General features: G+C 37.8%; 1 protein-coding gene across 3 annotated transcripts in view; it reads right to left on the reverse strand.

Moving 5' to 3' along the window:
* SAMD8 (sterile alpha motif domain containing 8) overlaps positions 1 to 18673 on the reverse strand; it is a 66466-nt gene that overhangs the window by 26093 nt on the left and 21700 nt on the right. For all 3 annotated transcript variants that reach the window (XM_053584644.1, XM_053584643.1, XM_053584645.1), the window contains exon 2: positions 8264 to 8856. In XM_053584644.1, coding sequence (XP_053440619.1) covers positions 8264 to 8856 — 593 coding nt within the window. The remainder of the gene's footprint in view (positions 1 to 8263; positions 8857 to 18673) is intronic.

An 18673-nucleotide genomic window follows, 5' to 3' on the forward strand; every position in this document is an offset into this window, starting at 1 on the left:
GGCAAAATTTGTCTCTAAGTCCTTAATGCAAATTGAAAGTATATGTCTATACAAAACTTTGTACGTATTCATAGCAGTATTATTACTAGCCAAAACATGGAAATAACACAAATAGCCATCAACTTTGAAACGGATAGACAGAATAGATACATCCACATGACAGAATATTATTTGATAATAAAAAGGAATGTAATACTGATGTAGGCTACAATATGGACAAGCCTTGAAAACATGCTAAGTGAAAGAAGCCAGATACAAAAAGGCCATATATTATATGTATGGTTCCATTTACGTGAAATGTGCAGAATAGACAAGTTCACAGAAACAAAGTAGACTGATGGTTGCCAGGGTCTGAAGGGAGGAGAGAATGGCGTATGTGACTGTTAATGGTACAAATGTCTTTTCTCAAGTGACAAAAAAGTTCAGGGACACGATGTCCCGATGAAAACAATGTGATGATTGTACAACTCTGTAAATACACTAAAAACCACTGAATTGTACACTTTAAAACAAAACACTCATTGTTCTACCGTCTATCCCCCATCACCCCCTTCTCCTGTTATGCCTTGTTACAGACTCCACAGAATCTCCACAACCATTCTCTCATTTCTTAAAGATTTTAGCTTCATTGTCTCTCTTTCTAATACTTCTACTGTAATTGTATTCCCACTCACTTCTTTTTTTTTGAGACAGAGTCTCACTATGTCACCCTGGGAAGAGTGCTGTGGCGTCACAGCTCACAGCAACGTCAAACTCTTAAGCAATTCTCTTGCCTCAGCCTCCCAAGTAGATAGGACTATAGGCGCCTGCCATAACACCTGGCTATTTTTTTGTTGTTGCAGTTGTCATTGTTGTTAAGCAGGCCCGGGCCAGGTTCAAACCCACTGGCTTCATTGTATGTGGCCGGCACCCTAACCACCGTGCTACAGGCACTGAGCCCCCCCTTAATTCTATTTTCTTTTTATTTTTTTTTTAAGAGACAGAGTCTCATTTTATCACCCTTGGTAGAGTACTGTGGCGTCACAGGTCACAGCAACCTCCAACTCTTTGCGCTTAGGAGATTCTCTTGCCTCAGCCTCCTGAGTAGCTCAGACTACAGGCACCCACCACAATGCCCGGCTATTCTTTTTTGTTGGAGTTTTGGCTGGAGCCAGGTTCGAACTGGGGCCAGCGCCCTACCCACTGAGCCACAGGCACCGTCCCCCTCACTTCTATTTTTACTTTTCCTCTCGTTGATATTGTCCTTTACCCTACCACACCAATCCAAACCCATGGTTGTAACCTGGACCTTGTCATTACCAAAATAATTCCTTATAATATCAATTTCAAGAATCCTACACTCACCAACACGTCTTATCATCCCAGCTTATTCCTTCTTGTACCCCAACTTCAATCATTCTGAGACCAAAATCCATTGATCTTATCACATTTTCACTTTCACCCACTTCGCATCCTTACTTCCCTATCCACCTTAGTCCATGATCCCTCATTATAATCACCCGCTTGACTCTTTTTCCTTCATCACACCACCTAGCAAAACTCAACCCTGCTTAAATCTAATTCTCTATCTATTCCATGCCTCCATCTGTTGTTCAAAGAGGCTGGTAAAAACACACAATGCCAAGACTGCTAACCTCAGGGAGGCCCCTAGTGCTGCCACTACCTCACACCAGCCTATTCACTCTCCTGCTCTACTAGATGACTGTTTTAAACCTCTTATCCTTTTGCCTCAAACCTCTATCCTTCTCTCCATTCTCTCTCTGTACACAGAGAAAATAAAAACAATCAGGAGAGCCCGTCCTTATGATCCATCATGACATACAGCAATCTTCTAGCTTCTACCCATTCTCTTATTTTCTAGCTTCCCTTTTGTTATGGATAAACAGTCCAAGTGCTTAAGGTCAGCCTCTCCCAGCTACTCTAGACCCCATCTCTTTCTTTCTTTCCTCCCCCAATTGAGTCATCAATACACAAATATGCCATAATACAGTCCATCAAAAAAAAAAAAATTCTTGATCCCCATGTCCTTCCACACTCCTCCCAGGCTACAGTTCATTTCTCTGCTGCCCTTATTGGAAAACTTGTCCCTACAGGAAAGATTTAATTGTCTCCAATTTCTCTGTTCCTTTTCCTTTCAACATTTCTTTTTTTTTTCCAAAACAGAGTCTCACTTTGTCGCCCTCAGTAGAGTGCTGTGAAGTCACAGCTCACAGACTCTTGGGCATAAGCGATTCTCTTGCCTCAGCCTCCCAAGTAGCTGGCACTACAGGTGCCTGCCACAGTGCCCAGCTATTTTTTGTTGCAGTTGTCATTGCTGTTTTAGCTGGGCCAGGCCAAATTCGAACCTGCCAGCCTTGGTGTATGTGGCTGGTGCCGTAACCACTGTGCTAGAGGCACTGAGCCCTCTTTTAACATTTCTTTGCGCAATTCTTTTATTTTGAAAAATTATGATTCTACCTAGAAAAGTTAAAAAGAACAAGCATTTTGGGGAGGCCAAGGTGGGTGGATTGCCCCAGCTCATAGGTTCAAGACCAGCCGGAGCCAGAGCAAGACCTCGTCTTTAAAAATAGCTGGGTGGTGGCACCTGTAGCTAAGTGGTTAGGGCGCTGACCACACACACTGAGGATGGTGGGTTCAAACCCAGCCCAGGCCAGCTAAAACAATGACAACTGAAACAACAATAACAAAAATAGCCAGACATTGTGGTGTGCGCCTGTACTCCCAGCTACTTGGCAGGCTGAGGCAAGAGAATTGCTTAAGCCCAAGAGTTTGAGGTTGCTGTGAGCTGTGATGCCACAGTGCTCTACCCAGGGTGACAACTTGAGACTCTGTCCCAAAAAAAATAAAAATAAAAAAAAAATAGCCGGGTACTGTGGTGGGCGCCTATAATCCCAGCTACTTGGGAGGCTGAGGGAAAAGAATAACTTGAGCCCAAGAGTTTGAGTTTGCTGTGAGCTATGATGCCATAGCACTCTACCGATGGTGACATAGTGAGACTCTGTCTCCAAAAAAAAAAGGAACTAGCATTTTATATTCTTCACTTAAATCCATCAATTATTTACAATAATTAATATTTTGCTACATTTGCTTGATTTTGTTTTTTGTATATAATACCAACATACATACACACATATACTCTTTTAGGATAGGGCTGAAACCTACCCTCCACGGTAAGTTACAGACATTATGATACTTCTTTAAATACTTCAACATGTGTCTCTGAGAACAAGAATATCCTCCTCATAGGGCTGGGTGCAGTGGCTCACACCTATAATACCAGCACTCTGGGAGGCCCAGGCAGGTGGATCCTTTGAGTTCACAAGTTTAAGACCAGCCTGAGCAAGAGTGAGACCCTGTATCTAAAAAATAGCTGGGTGTTGTGGCAGGAGCCTATAGGCCCAGCTACTTGGGAGGCTGAGTCAAGAGGATCACTTGAGCCCAAGAGTTTGATGTTGCTCAGAGCTATGACACCATGTCACTCTACCAGAGGCAAGATAGTGAAACTCTGTCTCAAAAAAAAAAAAAGAATATCTGCCTGGGTGTGGTGGCTCATGCCTGTAATCCTAGCACTCTGGGAGGCCAAGGTGGGTACACCGCCTAAACTCACAGGTTTGAGACCAGCCTGAGCCAGAGTGAGACCTCATCTCTAAAAATAGCCGGGTGTTGTAGCGGGTACCTCTAGTCCAGCTACTTGGGAGGCTGAGGCAAGAGAATTGCTTAAGCCCAAGAGTAAGAGGTTGCTGTGAGCTATGATGCCATGGCATTCTACCAAGGGTGACATAGTGAAACTCTATCTGCAAAAAAAAAAAAGACTATCTTCCTCATAAATCAATATGCTATTACACCCAAGAAATCATAACACAGATTTAATACCATCATTTAATATGTAGTGATATTGAAATTTTCTTCCTCATTCCCAAAATGTTGTTTAGATTATTTCCAATAAGTTTTTTCTTGGTATAGGATCCAGTTAAAATTCATGCATTGCTCTTTATATCTCTTCAATTTCCTTTACCATCTCCCCTGGCTTTTGTCTGCCATGACACTGACATTTTTAGAGAGTCTAGATCAGTTGTCTTATAGAATGTTCTACATTCTGGTTTTGTCTGATCATTTCCTCATGATTAGATTTAAGTTAATTTTTTTTTTTTTTTTTTTTGTAGAGACAGAGTCTCACTGTACCGCCCTCGGGTAGAGTGCCGTGGCGTCACACAGCTCACAGCAACCTCTAACTCTTGGGCTTACGCGATTCTCTTGCCTCAGCCTCCCGAGTAGCTGGGACTACAGGCGCCCGCCACAACGCCCGGCTATTTTTTTGTTGCAGTTTGGCCGGGGCTGGGTTTGAACCCGCCACCTTCGGCATATGGGGCCGGCACCCTACTCACTGAGCCACAGGTGCCGCCCGTTAATTTTTTTTTTACAAGATTTATTACACAGGTGAGGCTGTGAAAAGCAAATCTAATGCACATGTCAGTTTGTCTCACTGTAATATTACATTTGATCATTTGGTTAACATGATGCATGCCAGATCTTGCCTTTGTAAAGTACCTTATTCCTTCTGTATTTAAGTCATACATGAGATAATACTTTCAGATCATGTGAATATGCTGTTCCCAAATGGCCTTTCACCTAACAGATTTTAGCATGACTTGCCTGAATCAATTATACGTCATAAGATGTAAAACAGTCATGCCATCCACATTTGTTTGCTGGTATTACTCTTGAAGAGCTTCCTCTCTCACTCCACTATTTTTTGTTTATTACTGTGGATTCACAGCTTCTTTTTCTTACTCAGTATGTTATAATCCATTGCCATCATTATTCTTTTTGTTGTTCCAACTGTCCTAATTTGATCAGTGGGTGCCCCTGCAACCCAGCTCCTATGTTCCTTTGACATGTTTCCACTGGTTTCGTGTATGTCCTTGATTTATGGCACAAGATGTTGTTCAGACTCATTTTATACTTCCCTTGCCCCAAACTGAAAACCAGTTATTTCTCTAAGGAGCCCTGGTCTGCTTCCTTTAAGTGAGGAATGATACTTAGAAAGCAGGATCTGTGTGCTCACAGTGCTCATTGCTACTGCTTTTCCTACAAGTCATTTTATATCAGTTCATAGAATTTGTCCTCATTCTTTTTGATTAAATAGTGTTCCATTGTGTAGATGTACTACAGTATAGTCAATCAGTTTCCCTTGGATAAGCATTTAGATTATTTTCAATATTTATAATTATTATAAGTAATGTCACAACAAATAACCCTGTGCTCATGTAGTTTCACATTTCTGGAGATACACCTTCTCTCCTGAGTCCATTACAACCCATTCTGCCCTTATTAACTCTTATCACAGTCACTGATGACCAATATGGTGCTATTCTCCTTATCTTGACATCTAAGAGCATTTGACATAGCTCATTGTTCCTGCCTTCTTAAAATACTTATTTGCTTGGTTTACAGAATACTATTCTCTCTGTCTGCTCTAACCGTCTAGGTCTTCATTACTAGTTTCCCATTGTCTGACCTCCAAATGTTAGAACGTTTTGGGGCTCAATCTTCTCTTCCTTTCTGGATTTACTCCCTAGGAAACTTATCTAGCATCACAGCTTTCCTTATGCTGATAACTCCCAAATTTTAGCCTAGATCTCTCTCTCTGTCTGAAATCCACTCATATTTTTATCTCTTACTTAATATCTGATTTGGTGTAAAAGAGATCTCAAACCTGACATACCCAAAACCAAACCCTTAATTTTCTCTCCAAATCAGCTCCTTCCACCATCTTCCCATCTCTTTAAATGGTAACTGCATCCTTCCATATACTCAGGGTAAAATTCCTGGAATAATCTTTGGCTTTTCTTTTTCTCATATCCCTTACATCCAAATTCATCAGCAAATCCTTTTAGTCTACTTTCAAAATAGGTACATAAAATTTGCTTCTTTCACACCATCTCTACCACTACTGTCCTTACCAAACCTACCATTTTATTTTCTAGATGAATTCAATTAACTTTTTTTTTTAAGACAGAGTCTCAAGCTGTTGCCCTAGGTAGTACTGTGGTATCATAGTTCACAGCAACCTTCAATTCTTGGGCTCAAGCAATCCTCTTGCCTCAGTTTTTCTATTTTAGTAGAGACAGGGGTCTCATTTTTGCTCAGGCTGGTCTCAAACTCCTGAGCTCAAGCAACTCACCCACCTCAGCCTCCCAGAGTGCTAGATTTACAGGTGTGAGCCACTGCGCTCAGCTCAGTTCTTAAATAACCCCTGGTTCCCAACCCCTATCCCCAGGCTATTCTCAATACAACTAAAATAACATTTTAAAAAATGAATTAGATCTCCCTACTCTTCAATACTTTCCATGGCTTCCCTTTTCACTTAGAATGAAAGCTAACGCCCTTAGAATAGTCCTTAAGTCCCTACACAATCTGGCTTCTTATCTCCTCTCGGTCCTTATTTCCAACTGCTCTCCCTATCTCTCACTTGTTCTTTGAACATTTCAGGCACACTCCCAGTTTAGGACTTTTGTACCTGTTTCATCTGCCTAAAGTACACATGCGTTCTTCCTTCCTTCCTTAAAGTTTTTTGCTTACAGCTGGGGAAACTGTATAGAATTGGAGAGGAGATACAGGGATCTAACAGCTTCTTGAACAGCTTTCAACCCATTCTCTTTATTTTAGTATCACCCCTTCACCTCCAATATCCAGAGCTTTGAGAAATCCCCCCATATAAATAGGATTCATTCCTTGTTTGTATGGAACCCCATCTTGTAAGCTTACAACTTAAAAAACAAAACCAAAAAAACTCTCTATTATAGTCAGATTTGACAAGGAACAAAAGTATATGTTATTCCACTATCTTAATGTAGACATTTTAAATTAATTTCATTTTAAAATATATATGAAGTAAGATAATTAAGTTCATGAACTAATCCTAGAAAAAGTGCTACATGCTTCATTGCTGAATATCACTATGATCACCTTCAAAGTACTCCCCTTAGGAAGCTATGCACCAGCACCAGTGCCTAGTCCAACCTTCAAAGCACTTTTAAGACAAGTTTATGAGCGTAATCATTAGACCTCATATGACAACAGCTCTAATGACCATTTCAGAAAAGAGTTCCAAAACTGCTTTGAAGGGTGAACTAGATGCTGGTGTGGGTGTGCAGCTCCCAAGGGAAATATTTCAAAGGTGACTTTGATGATATTTACCAATGAAGTATCGGGCACTTTTGCTAGGATGACTTCACAAACTCAATTGTCCAACCTTGCATACTACAAGGCACTTTCAGACGGGCAAAATGTTTTATAAAAACAACAAGGAAGAAGTATATATATATATTTTTTGTTTGTTTTTGGCCAGGGCTGGGTTTGAACCTGCCACCTCTGGCATATGGGACCAGCGCCCTACTCCTTGAGCCACAGGCACCACCCAGAAGAAGTGTATTTTTAAAAAGTTCATGAATATAAGAATAGTTAAGTATGTATTATTCTATTCTTATTTTTCATATATAAAACATATATTTTTCTATGTAGTCAGTATTTCATAAAAACAGGATACTATGATCAAATTCATTTGTACTATATGTGATAATACCAATTCATTTGGTCTTATAAGAGAATACCACATTTTTGAAAAAGCAGAACCCTGTTCATTATTTAAAAAAGAAAATAAAAGCAACTTAGCACCTGTAGCTCAGCAGCTAAGGTGCCAGTCATATATACTGGAGCTGGCAGGTTCGAATCCAGCCTGGGCCTGCCAAACAACAATGACAACTGCAACCAAAATATAGCTGGAGGTTGTAGCAGGTGCCTGTAGTCCCAGCTACGTGGGAGGCTGAGGCAAGAGAATTGCTTAAGCCCAAGAGTTTGAGGTTGCTGTGAGTTGTGACGCCACGGGCACTCTACCAAGGGCAACAGCTTGAGATTCTGTCTCAAAAAAAAAAAAAAGAACAGAAAAGCAACCAAATTCCATTTATTACAGACATCATTCTAGGATATCATTTTAAAATCTGAAGTGCCCAAGGAGCCATACCTACAGAAAAATAAATTAAGCAGTGGCCTTTCTCACTTACCTCGACTTAGTTCTAATTTACTCTAAGTGAAAAAAGTGATTTCAAAGCTTATCTTTTTATGCCACCAGAAAAAGCAAATAAAGAGTATTATGTATACATTAACCACAACAATAACAAACAACATAATTATCATAAATATATTATCATTGCTGTTACTATAGCAAGCTTCTACAAACTTAGCAACTAAAAGCAAAACTTACCTGTCTAAGAATATATCTGGGAGTGGTGGATAGGTCTGCATGTCAGGTACTCGCTCGTGGACTATAACCATAATGAAAGATGTAAATCCAAATACTATAAAAACATATATACAACTCAGTATGGTCTTCCAGTACTCTGGGTCCAATCTCCGAATAGAATGTTTGTTTTTACCATTCATATACTGATATTGATCAGAATTCAAGTCAGTGATGGGTCCGTCACAGTCATGTGAAAGCTCCCCATTACAGAGCCAGTCTGCACTCTGAAGAGAACTGATGAAAGGAGTCATGGAACTCATGGGACTGTCACTGTTGTAGCCCATCTCTTCTAAGACATCAATATGTATTTTTTGCAATTTTCGGACTGAGAGCATTAACCTTTTAATGTCTCCTAAGACTTTGATTTCCAGAGGAGGAGACCGAAGATCATATTCAGTCAGTGTTAGCAATGTGATTCCATCAAGTCGGTGCTTATTGCATAAAATGTCTACATATTCAAAAAAGCCTTCATCCTTCAGCCACACAGCTACATGCTTGGTAGTCCAGCGGCGAATGCAGAGTTGATTAGGACCTGCCATTTCCTCCTTTACTGCCTGTCAAACAAAAACAGGAACACAAAACAAAAACTTTAGTGTGTCCTAACAACTTCTTCGAAGACCAAGTACACACAAACATACCCGAAACAGGCTTGACTGTCCTACTGGTTTCTAGAGTAAAAGAAAAAAATATTCAATAATGAGTGGTTTTTATTTTTTTATTATTTTTATTTTATTTTATTTTTTTTAATAATGAGTGGTTTTTAATAGATTAACATTCTAATAATATTACACATGTAACCCCAATAGCAAAAGGAAAGCTAATGACCAAATGTTTTTACAGAAAGTTATTTTACCAATGGCTTTTACTCAGCATATTAGCTACAACTTAGTTAAAAAGCCTACTGTAGAGAACAGTTCAGAAAAAATCCCATTTTAATACTTTTTTTTTTTTTTTTTTTGTGATTTTTGGCCGGGGCTGGGTTTGAACCCGCCACCTCCAGCATATGGGTCCGGCGCCCTACTCCTTGAGCCACAGGCATCGCCCCCATTTTAATACTTTTCATAAAATTAAGATATATAGCTGAGTGCAATGGCTTGTGCCTGTAATCCTAGTACTCTAGGAGGCCAAGGCAGGAGGATTGCTTGAGACCAGGAGTTTAAGACCAGCATGAGCAACCCAGTGAGACCCTTTCTCTACAACCAAAAAATAGAAAAATTGGCCAGGCATTGTGGTGTGCTCCTGTAATCCCACCTACTCAAGAGGCTAAGGCAGGAGGATCACATGAACCCAGAAATTTGAGGATTTGTTATATGTAAAAAAATCAAATTTCTAAAATCTTCATGTTCATGGAAAATGTACCTCCCTATCCAAGGGGAAAAAACATAAAAATAAATAGATAAATGTCATTCCAGGAAACCCTTTAGATTAAGCATATTTCTAACAACTACACATATAATGATTTCTAGAACAGATATAAAGTCTTTAAACTAGACATAAATTTTAATTAATAATAGCTCAGTTCCCTCCAGCATTTCATTCTTAAACTATCACTGGGATTTTAGTGATAAGATTTTTAAAAGGAAACTATCTATCACTTCAAATATACTCATAAATTTGGTGACCCAAACTTTATAATGCAGTTATAAAAGTCAATAATGTGCTATGTTTTGAAAAGTACTAATAATTTTTACTACTTTCATCCCACACAGCTCTGTTTATGATCTTTTTCTATTCTAAAACTTCTAGTTTCTTGAGTCTATATAAGGGATTATGTATGTGCCTACTACTCAACTTGAAAACACTTAAACAGCTACAATACAAATGATCTGTTTTTAATGTTGATTACTAGCGTTTTGTTTTGTTTTTTTTTTCAGAGACAGAGTCTCAGTTTATCACCCTCAGTAGACTGCCATCGCATCACAGCTCACAGCAACCTCCAACTCCTGGACTTAGGCGATTCTCTTGCCTCAGCCTCCCAAGTAGCTGGAACTACAGGCGCCCACCACAATGCCCGGCTATTTTTTTGTTGCAGTTTGGCCTGGGCCAGGTTTGAACCCGCCACCCTCAGCCAGCGTCCTACCCACTGAGCCACAGGCACTGCCCACTGTTGATTATTAGTTAAACAAATATGTTCCTTTTGTGAAAATCTGTCAAGCTGTGTACTACATTTTTGTCTATATATGTTAAACTTTATTTTAGAAGTTTACTCTAAAAAACAGAACAAAACATCAATACAAATGTTCTATCCTGAAGGATAAACGAATGTTCTCTACCATGTTCTGATGGCATTTTCTCTCCTCCCAGATGCTAAACACTCCTGATTTATGTATTTATTGTTATCAAAATGCATAAAAATGCATTTTTGGTGATGGAAAACCTTTTATACTTTCTTATGCTGAATACTGTGCTGCATTCTCCCCCTATCCACACAAACTCTTCACATGAAGACTTATAATCATCTGACACGGGCAGAAACTACATGAGCACCACTTAACACCATCAAAACAAGAAACATGCTGGGTAACATTCACCCATAGATGAATGCCATGAAAATCTCAGTTAATTCTTAAGTATTTCTTTCTTTCTTAATAAAAACCAATCCTAGTTTTTGGAAAGCTTAAATCATATTTTGCTTCTAAATTGACCTTTTAAAATTAACAACCGACATAGTTTTTTAGTTTTTGAAAATTAAAATCACATCCATCTACAAGGAGACTGTATTTTTTTAAAAGTTGTCTAACTCTTACATACTATAGAGCAGTGATTTTCATCTGATGCCACGAGAGGATCTTACGTGTGCTGAGAAAATTTTTAAAGAGCATTAATTAAACTCTTTTTGAAAGAAGTTCAAAGCACAGTAAGTATAGTCTTTTTTGAACTGTTTTTTTTATTTTGATAAACATAATTTAAGCGTACCATAAGGTAAAAAAGGTTGAAAAACACTGCTAGAGTTACAAAAACTCTTTTTTTTTTTTTTTTTAGAGACAGAGTCTTTGTCACCCTCGGTAGAGTACAATGGCGTCACAGCTCACAGCGACCTCCAGCTCTTGGGCTTAGGGGATACTCTTGCCTCCGCCTCCCAAGTAGCTGGGACTACAGGTGCCCGCCCCAATGCCTGGCTATTTTTGTTGTTGTTGTTGCAGTATTTGGCTGGGGCCGGGTTCTAACCCACCACCCTCGATATTGGGGCTGGCGCCCTACTCACTGAGCCACAGATGCTGCCCCTAGAGTTACAAAAACTCTTACTCAACTCTTTTTAGCTATAGTATCACTACTCCAAAGGTCAAAGAATTATGACTTACTCACTTTAACACATGGAATTTACACATTATTGTATTACATATTGTTTTACATGATTTATTACATATCATGTATAAATTTCCATTAAAAACATGATTTTGCTACATTTCAGTTCACTATCAACTACATACATATTTTCTTTTCCCAAGGTATGCTCTGATTAAATTATTTTATCCTTGGACATCCAAAAACCACATGGTACAAACTCTCCAGCAGTCATGATGTAGCAAATCTGAGAGAAAAGCACCTCTCATACACAATAAGGCCAGAATTCTTCAGTCATTTTATTTCTATTCTGCAACATTTCCCTTTTCTCTAATAGCTTACCACCAATGGATTCCATGTCACTCCCATCCTTGCAGTATTATTCTTTAGTACAGTTCCATCTCATTCTCTGCTCAAAATCATTCTTCTCTTCTCTTACGGTTTTCTCTTTCCCTGTCTTAGTGCACCACTTCCTTACAACTTCAACCAGGCTAAAGGCTTTGATGCTGATGTTTTAGCTGCTAGAAAATGTGAGCTATATCATATAAGAAGCCTCCCAGAAGTCTCTGAGCCAACAATGGGAATGCCCTAAAAGCATGAAACACTCCACTGTTGTGCTTTATCAGGTCCATGCATGTCCTGTAATTGAACTACATAATAGAGACCCAACTAAATCACTACTTAGCTAACACTGTAAAAGCCTACATTAAAGAGGTATATTAAAAGATGATCAAAAGCTCTAAGGCCAATTTAATATTTATGTTGTGGCCTTAGGAATTACAGGGAAAAAACAGGAGACTTTGAATGAAGAATATGACAGACAGAGATTTGTACAAATTCAGAAACCCAGGAAATTAGGTTAGTAAATGTTTAAGAACATTAGGAATTCAGCTTTAACCAATATTTGACATAAATAAAATGTGAGTTAAAGGGACAGCTGCTTCTGGCCAAGATGTAGTAAGAAGGACCAGATTTATCCTGCAACCTCAATCAACCAAAAACAGACAAAATACATGAAAAAAAAAAAGTTTCATAAGGGATCTGAGTATCAGACAAATCCCTCAGAGATAGGAAACAAATAAAGTGAGCCCTCGTGCCCCAGCTTACTATCCTGAGAGTTTCCCACGTTGCAAGAGGTGCAGTATGGGGACCCAAGGAGAGGAATGGCATACTCAATGAATGGAGGAGACAGAGCTGAGAGTCTGGAGGGATCAAGGTGGCTAGTGTTTGTGGGACAAAATACTGAAAAGGAAAGAGCTACTCAGATAAAAAACTCTAGAGATCTATATAAGGTCTCTCTTGAATAATTAGTCAAATACTGATCAGCAAATGTGTGTGAGAAAACTAACCAAGACTGAGGGAAGACCACCCAAAAGGATTCCCAGTACTCACACAAGGCCAAGAAAAGCGCCTATCTCAAAAAAACACAGACTAAAAAACAGTCTTCGGGTAGAGTGAGTATACAGAAAGATCTGACCACAGTACTTATACCAGCAGTTTTCAACTAAGGGTAATTCTCCTCTCTGCTATGGGACATTTGGCAATGTCTAGAGACATTTTTGGTTGTCACTTGTTCTGGTAGGTGGGGAGGAGCTGCTACTGGCATCAAGAGGGTATAAGCCAGGAATGCTGTTAAACATTCTATTAATGCACAAGGACTACCTCCCCACCAACAGAAAACGATTGGACCCAAAATGTCATGGTGTTGCTATTGAGAAACCCTATCTTAGACTAGACATATCTATATGTCTAGCCTAACAAATCCTTTTTTTTTTTCTTTTTGGAGATAGGGTCTCACTATCACTCCAGCTAGAGTGCATCATCATAGCTCCCTGCAACCTCAAACTCTTGGGGTCAAGCGATCCTCCTTCCTGCCTCAGCCTGACACGTAGCTAGGACTACAAGCATGTGCCACCACACCCAGCTAATTTTTCTAATTTTTTTTTTTTTTTTGGTAAAGACAGGATCTCTCTCTTGCTCAGGATGGTCAAACTCTTGAGCCCAAGGAATGCTCCCATCTAGTCTGGGATTATGGTGTGAGCCACTGCACCTGGACTCTCAGTCTAACAAACCTTAAAAGGAAGACTCACGCTTGGCACCCATAGCACAGTGGTTACGGCATTAGCCACATGCGCCAAAGCTGTTGTTTGGCCTAGGCCAGCCAAATAACAATGACAACTGCAACAAAAAAATAGCCAGGGGTTGTGGCAGGCACCTGTAGTCCTAGCTACTCAGGAGGCTAAGGCAAGACAATCGTTTAAGCCCAAGAGTTTGAGGTTGCTGTGAGCTGACACCATGGCACTTTACCAGGGCAACATAGTGAGACTGTGTCTCAAAAAAAAAGGAAGACTCAAAAAGATCAAATTGTTTCTAAGTATTTAACTGCACCCCTCAACAAATCTTAAGAATACTAACGGAAATACAAAAGTATTCAGAACCCAAAATGTCTGTCATCAAATCAAAGATCATCAAGCATGCAAAGAAAAGAAAAAGCAGAAAACTATCACTTATAACGAGGAGAAAAATCAATCAAAAATCATCCCAGAACTGACAAAGATAATAGAATTATCAGATAAGGAAATTAACACAGTTATGATACTTGTGTGTTACATATGTTCACAAAGTTAAATAGAGAAATAGATACATAAAAAGATCCAACTCAAATTTCAGTTTATTTTTTTTTTTAGACAGAGTCTCACTATGTTGCCCTCGGTAGTGCCATGGTGTCACAGCTCACAGCAACCTCAAACTCTTGGACTTAGGCAATTCTCTTGCCTTAGCCTCCCAAGTAGCTGGGACTACAGGCTCCCACCACAACGCCTGGCTATTTTTTTTTTGTTGCAGTTGTCATTGTTGTTTTTAGCCATCCCAGGCTGAGTTTGAACCCACCAGCCTCGATGCATGTGGCCGGCACCCTACCCTCTGGGCTACAGGCACCACTGCCAACTCAAATTTCAAGATAAAATGACATTATTGATGATGAAAAAGATGCTAGATAGGACTAATAGCTGATCAGACATTGCAAAAGATAAGAGCAGTAAATGTGAAAACATAACAATAGAAACTACTTAAAATGAAACATATAAGAAAAGGGAATCTTAAAAAAGAGAATATTATTCAGTCATAAGAAGGAAGAAAATTCTGACACGTTACAACATGGACAAACCTTGAAGATGTTATGCTAAGTGAAATATGCAGATTACGAATGGACAAATATTATATGATTCCACTAATAGGAGGTACTTAGAGAAGTGAATTTCATAGAAACAGAAAGGAGAATGGTGGTTGTCAGGGCCTGGGGACAGGGAGAATGAGAAGTCATCGTTTAATGAGTAAAGAATTTCAGTTTAGGAACATTTTTAAAATTCTAGAGATGGATGGTGGTAATGGTTGCCTAACAATGCTCTGAACTGCACACTTCAAAAGTAGTTAAAATGATAAATTTTATGTTATGTATTTTACCACAAAAAAAGCAAACATCAAGGGGAGGTGGGACAACTTCCAACAGCTTAATATGTGTGTAATCAGAGTCTCCAAAGGAGAAGAGAGAGGACAGAAAAAAATATTTGAAGTAAAAATGGCCAAAAAATTTCCAAACCTGGTGAAAACTGTAAACACACATATCTAAGAAGCTCCAAACGTAAGAAACAAGAAAAAACCATACCAAGGCATCATAATCAAATTGCTCAAAAACAATGACAATGAGAAAATCTTAAAAGCAAAAAGAGAAAATAGACACATTATGTACACAGGAACAAAGGTAAGAATGGTAGCAGGTTTCTTACTAGGAAGAAGACAAGCTAGAATATAATATCTTTAAAGTACTGAAAGAAAAAAAAAAGTCATCATATATTTCTATGCCCAGTGAAAGGAAAGGTGAAACAAATACTTTTTCAGACGCACAGAAACAGAACAATTTCATCACCAGCAGATATGCACTATAGAAATGCTAAAGGATAAAATTAATAAATGACTGTTAAAAAACAAAAAAAAAAGAAAAGCTAAAGGAAGTCCTTTAGGTAGAATGAAAGGGTTATCATATGAAAATAAGAATCTACACAAAGGGATGAAGAACAGCAAAAATGGTAACCACATTAATAAATATATAATTTTTCCTTATTATTTAAATTTCTTTAAAAAAGAATTTGTTGTTTAAAGAAAACTACTAGCAATATAATATCACATTTATAGTATATCCAAAAGCAAAATACTGTATATGTCAACAAAAGAAACAAAATCATATTTGCCTAATGTTATTAAATATTCTCTGATCATTTATATAAATATTTTAATGGAATCTACAAAACAAGTTATTAGAATAAGTCATTTTAACAAGATTGCTGGATATAATCAACACACGAAAATCAGTTGCATTTATATATATTAGCAACAATCAAAAATTGAGATTTATAAAACAATACCATTTACAACAGCATCAAAAAATATATATGAAATATCCAAGGATAAACCTGACAAAACACAGGAAGACCTGTATGCTGAAAACTATAAAACACTGTTGAAAGAAATAAAAGACCTACTAAATAGTGAGAGATAGGTAGGTCAGAAGGCTCAATACTGTTAAGATGTATCAATTCTCCACAAACTGATCTATAGATTCAATATAATCCCAAACAAAATCCCAATAGGCTTTTTTGTAGTTATAGATAAACTTTTTTCATAAATTGACATGGAAATTCAAAGGACCCAGAATACCCAAAGTAACTTTGATGAAGAACAAAATCAGATGGCTGTATTTATTCTCCACTGCTGTATAATACATTATCATAAACTTAGTGGCCCCTCACATTCTTTGCCACATGGCCCCTTCTTACCCTGAAAGCCAGAAGCTTCTCCTATGTTTGGAATCTTTCCAGGAAGAGCCCAGGCCCTTTTAAAAGCTGCCTGATTAAATCAAGTCCCCCAAGAATAACATCCTGACAGGCGCGGTGGCTCACACCTGTAATCCTAGCACTCTGGGAGGCTGAGGTAGGTGGATTGCTTGAGCTCAGGACCAGTTTGAGCAAGAGCGAGATGCTGTCTCTACTAAAATTAGAAAAACTAAGACAAGAGGATCACTTAAGCCCTGGAGTTTAAGGTTGCTGTGAACTACAAAGCCACAGAACTTTAAAAAAAAAAAAAAAAACCCCAAAACAAAAACTCCCTTTCTTAGTCAACTATGACACATAACACAATGTAATCATGGAAGTGACATTCCATGATAAGAGGGATTTCAGGTGCCTCCCATTACACGTAGTACAAGGACATAGGTCATTGAGGATCATCTTAGACGTCTGCCTAACTTGGTACCCTAATCAAGACATAAATGGTACTGACATAAAGAAAAACAAATCAATGAAACAGAATAAAGAGTCCACAAATAGACCCATACATAAATGGATATCTGATTTGCTATAAATGTGCAAAGGCAATGAAGTGATGAAAGCATAATCTTCTCATCAAATGATGTTGAAATAAGGGGATATCCATATGCAAAAAAAAAAAAAATCAATCCACACTCATACCACATAGAAAATTTAACTCAAAATGGATCATAGACCTAATCTAAAACCTAAGACTAGAAAACTTCTAGAAGAAAACATAGGAGAAAATCTTTCTGACCTTGATTAGGTAAAGATCTCTTAGATGTGACACCAAATGCAAAATCTGTATAAGAACAAATTGATGAATTGAATTTTCTCTCTCTAGATCAAGGACTGAAGAAGGATTTTTAAAGTTTTTAGTCTATAAATTTCTGCACTATTTGAATCTTTGTATTGAAGTATTTCTATAACTGAAGAACATAAAAAAAAACTTAAAAACAACTCCCTAGAGAACTATGGCTTGTAATTTGTTAAATTTCTCTCATGCACAAAATTTTCTATAAAGAAAAATCATACCATACATAATTCTGTATCATTTTACTTGACATTATTGCATGAATCCTACCTAAAGTTATTAAATATTCTTTGAAAACATAGTTTTATGATATTCTACTTCATAAACTCATATGGAAATTAACTATACAATAATTTGTCTATCTCCCATGTTGGCAATTCTTCACTATTTTACTACTATTACAAATTAGCACTGCAGTGCCTTAGGTTAGATTTCTAGAAGTGGAATAATTGTATCAAAGACTCTGACTTAAAACGCTAACTCTCAGTTACACCATTAAATAAAGCCAGACCCAAATTAAAAATCATTATACGCAAAGCCTGTGCTATTTATCAAAAATTTTAATTGGTATGTAGAAGGGAAACATTTCAATCTGAGACAAATTTTAAGAGAAGTATATTCTGAAACCATAAGCCATTAAGACATTACTTAAAGCATCAAAGGTCAGTATAGTATTATCAAGGTGCTGAGAGAACAGTACATTCCTGCAGAATCTGATTATCATGAAGGATTGTTCACACTTAGTTCCAAGTCACAGGTAACATAAACAAATACAGCTGACAGTTAAGTACAATGTGTAACAAAATACAGCTTATCTTTTGGATAGACTCTGGTTAGAAATTCTTGAAAACTGTGAACAAAAATGTAATTTTTAGCAAGTCAGCTCTTTACTAGAAAATTTGTTTCTTTTCTCTCTCAACAAATTTTAGTTCCTATTAATTAGACTTTTCAGCAGCCTAAGAGCAAAAGAACTTTAAGTATATTTTCTATGATATTCTTATCTCCATACTTGATGAAATGAAAAAAAAATCTTATTATAAACATAACTTTAAATCTATTATCTGTTAATGACATTTCAGAATTTATTGTTTCCAAAAATACTTCAAATCCTATTTTTATTTTATTGTTCAGAATATTATAGTGGAATAAATGTTTTGATTACATGGACTGCTTTTGTATAGCTTAAGACAAAGTTGTGTGCCCATCATCCAGACAGTGCACACCGTACCCATTGGGTATGATTTTACCTATTCCTTTCTGCTTGCTTTCCATTGAGTTTTACTTCCATCTGTGTACCATAGTGCTATTCAGTTAGTTCCAATTAAATAGTGAGCATATGTGGTGTGTGCTTTTCCATTTTTGTGACATTTCACTAAGGAGAATGGCCTCTACTTCCATCCAGATTGTTAC

Source organism: Nycticebus coucang, chromosome 3, assembly GCF_027406575.1.
Source record: "Nycticebus coucang isolate mNycCou1 chromosome 3, mNycCou1.pri, whole genome shotgun sequence".
NCBI lineage: Eukaryota > Metazoa > Chordata > Mammalia > Primates > Lorisidae > Nycticebus > Nycticebus coucang.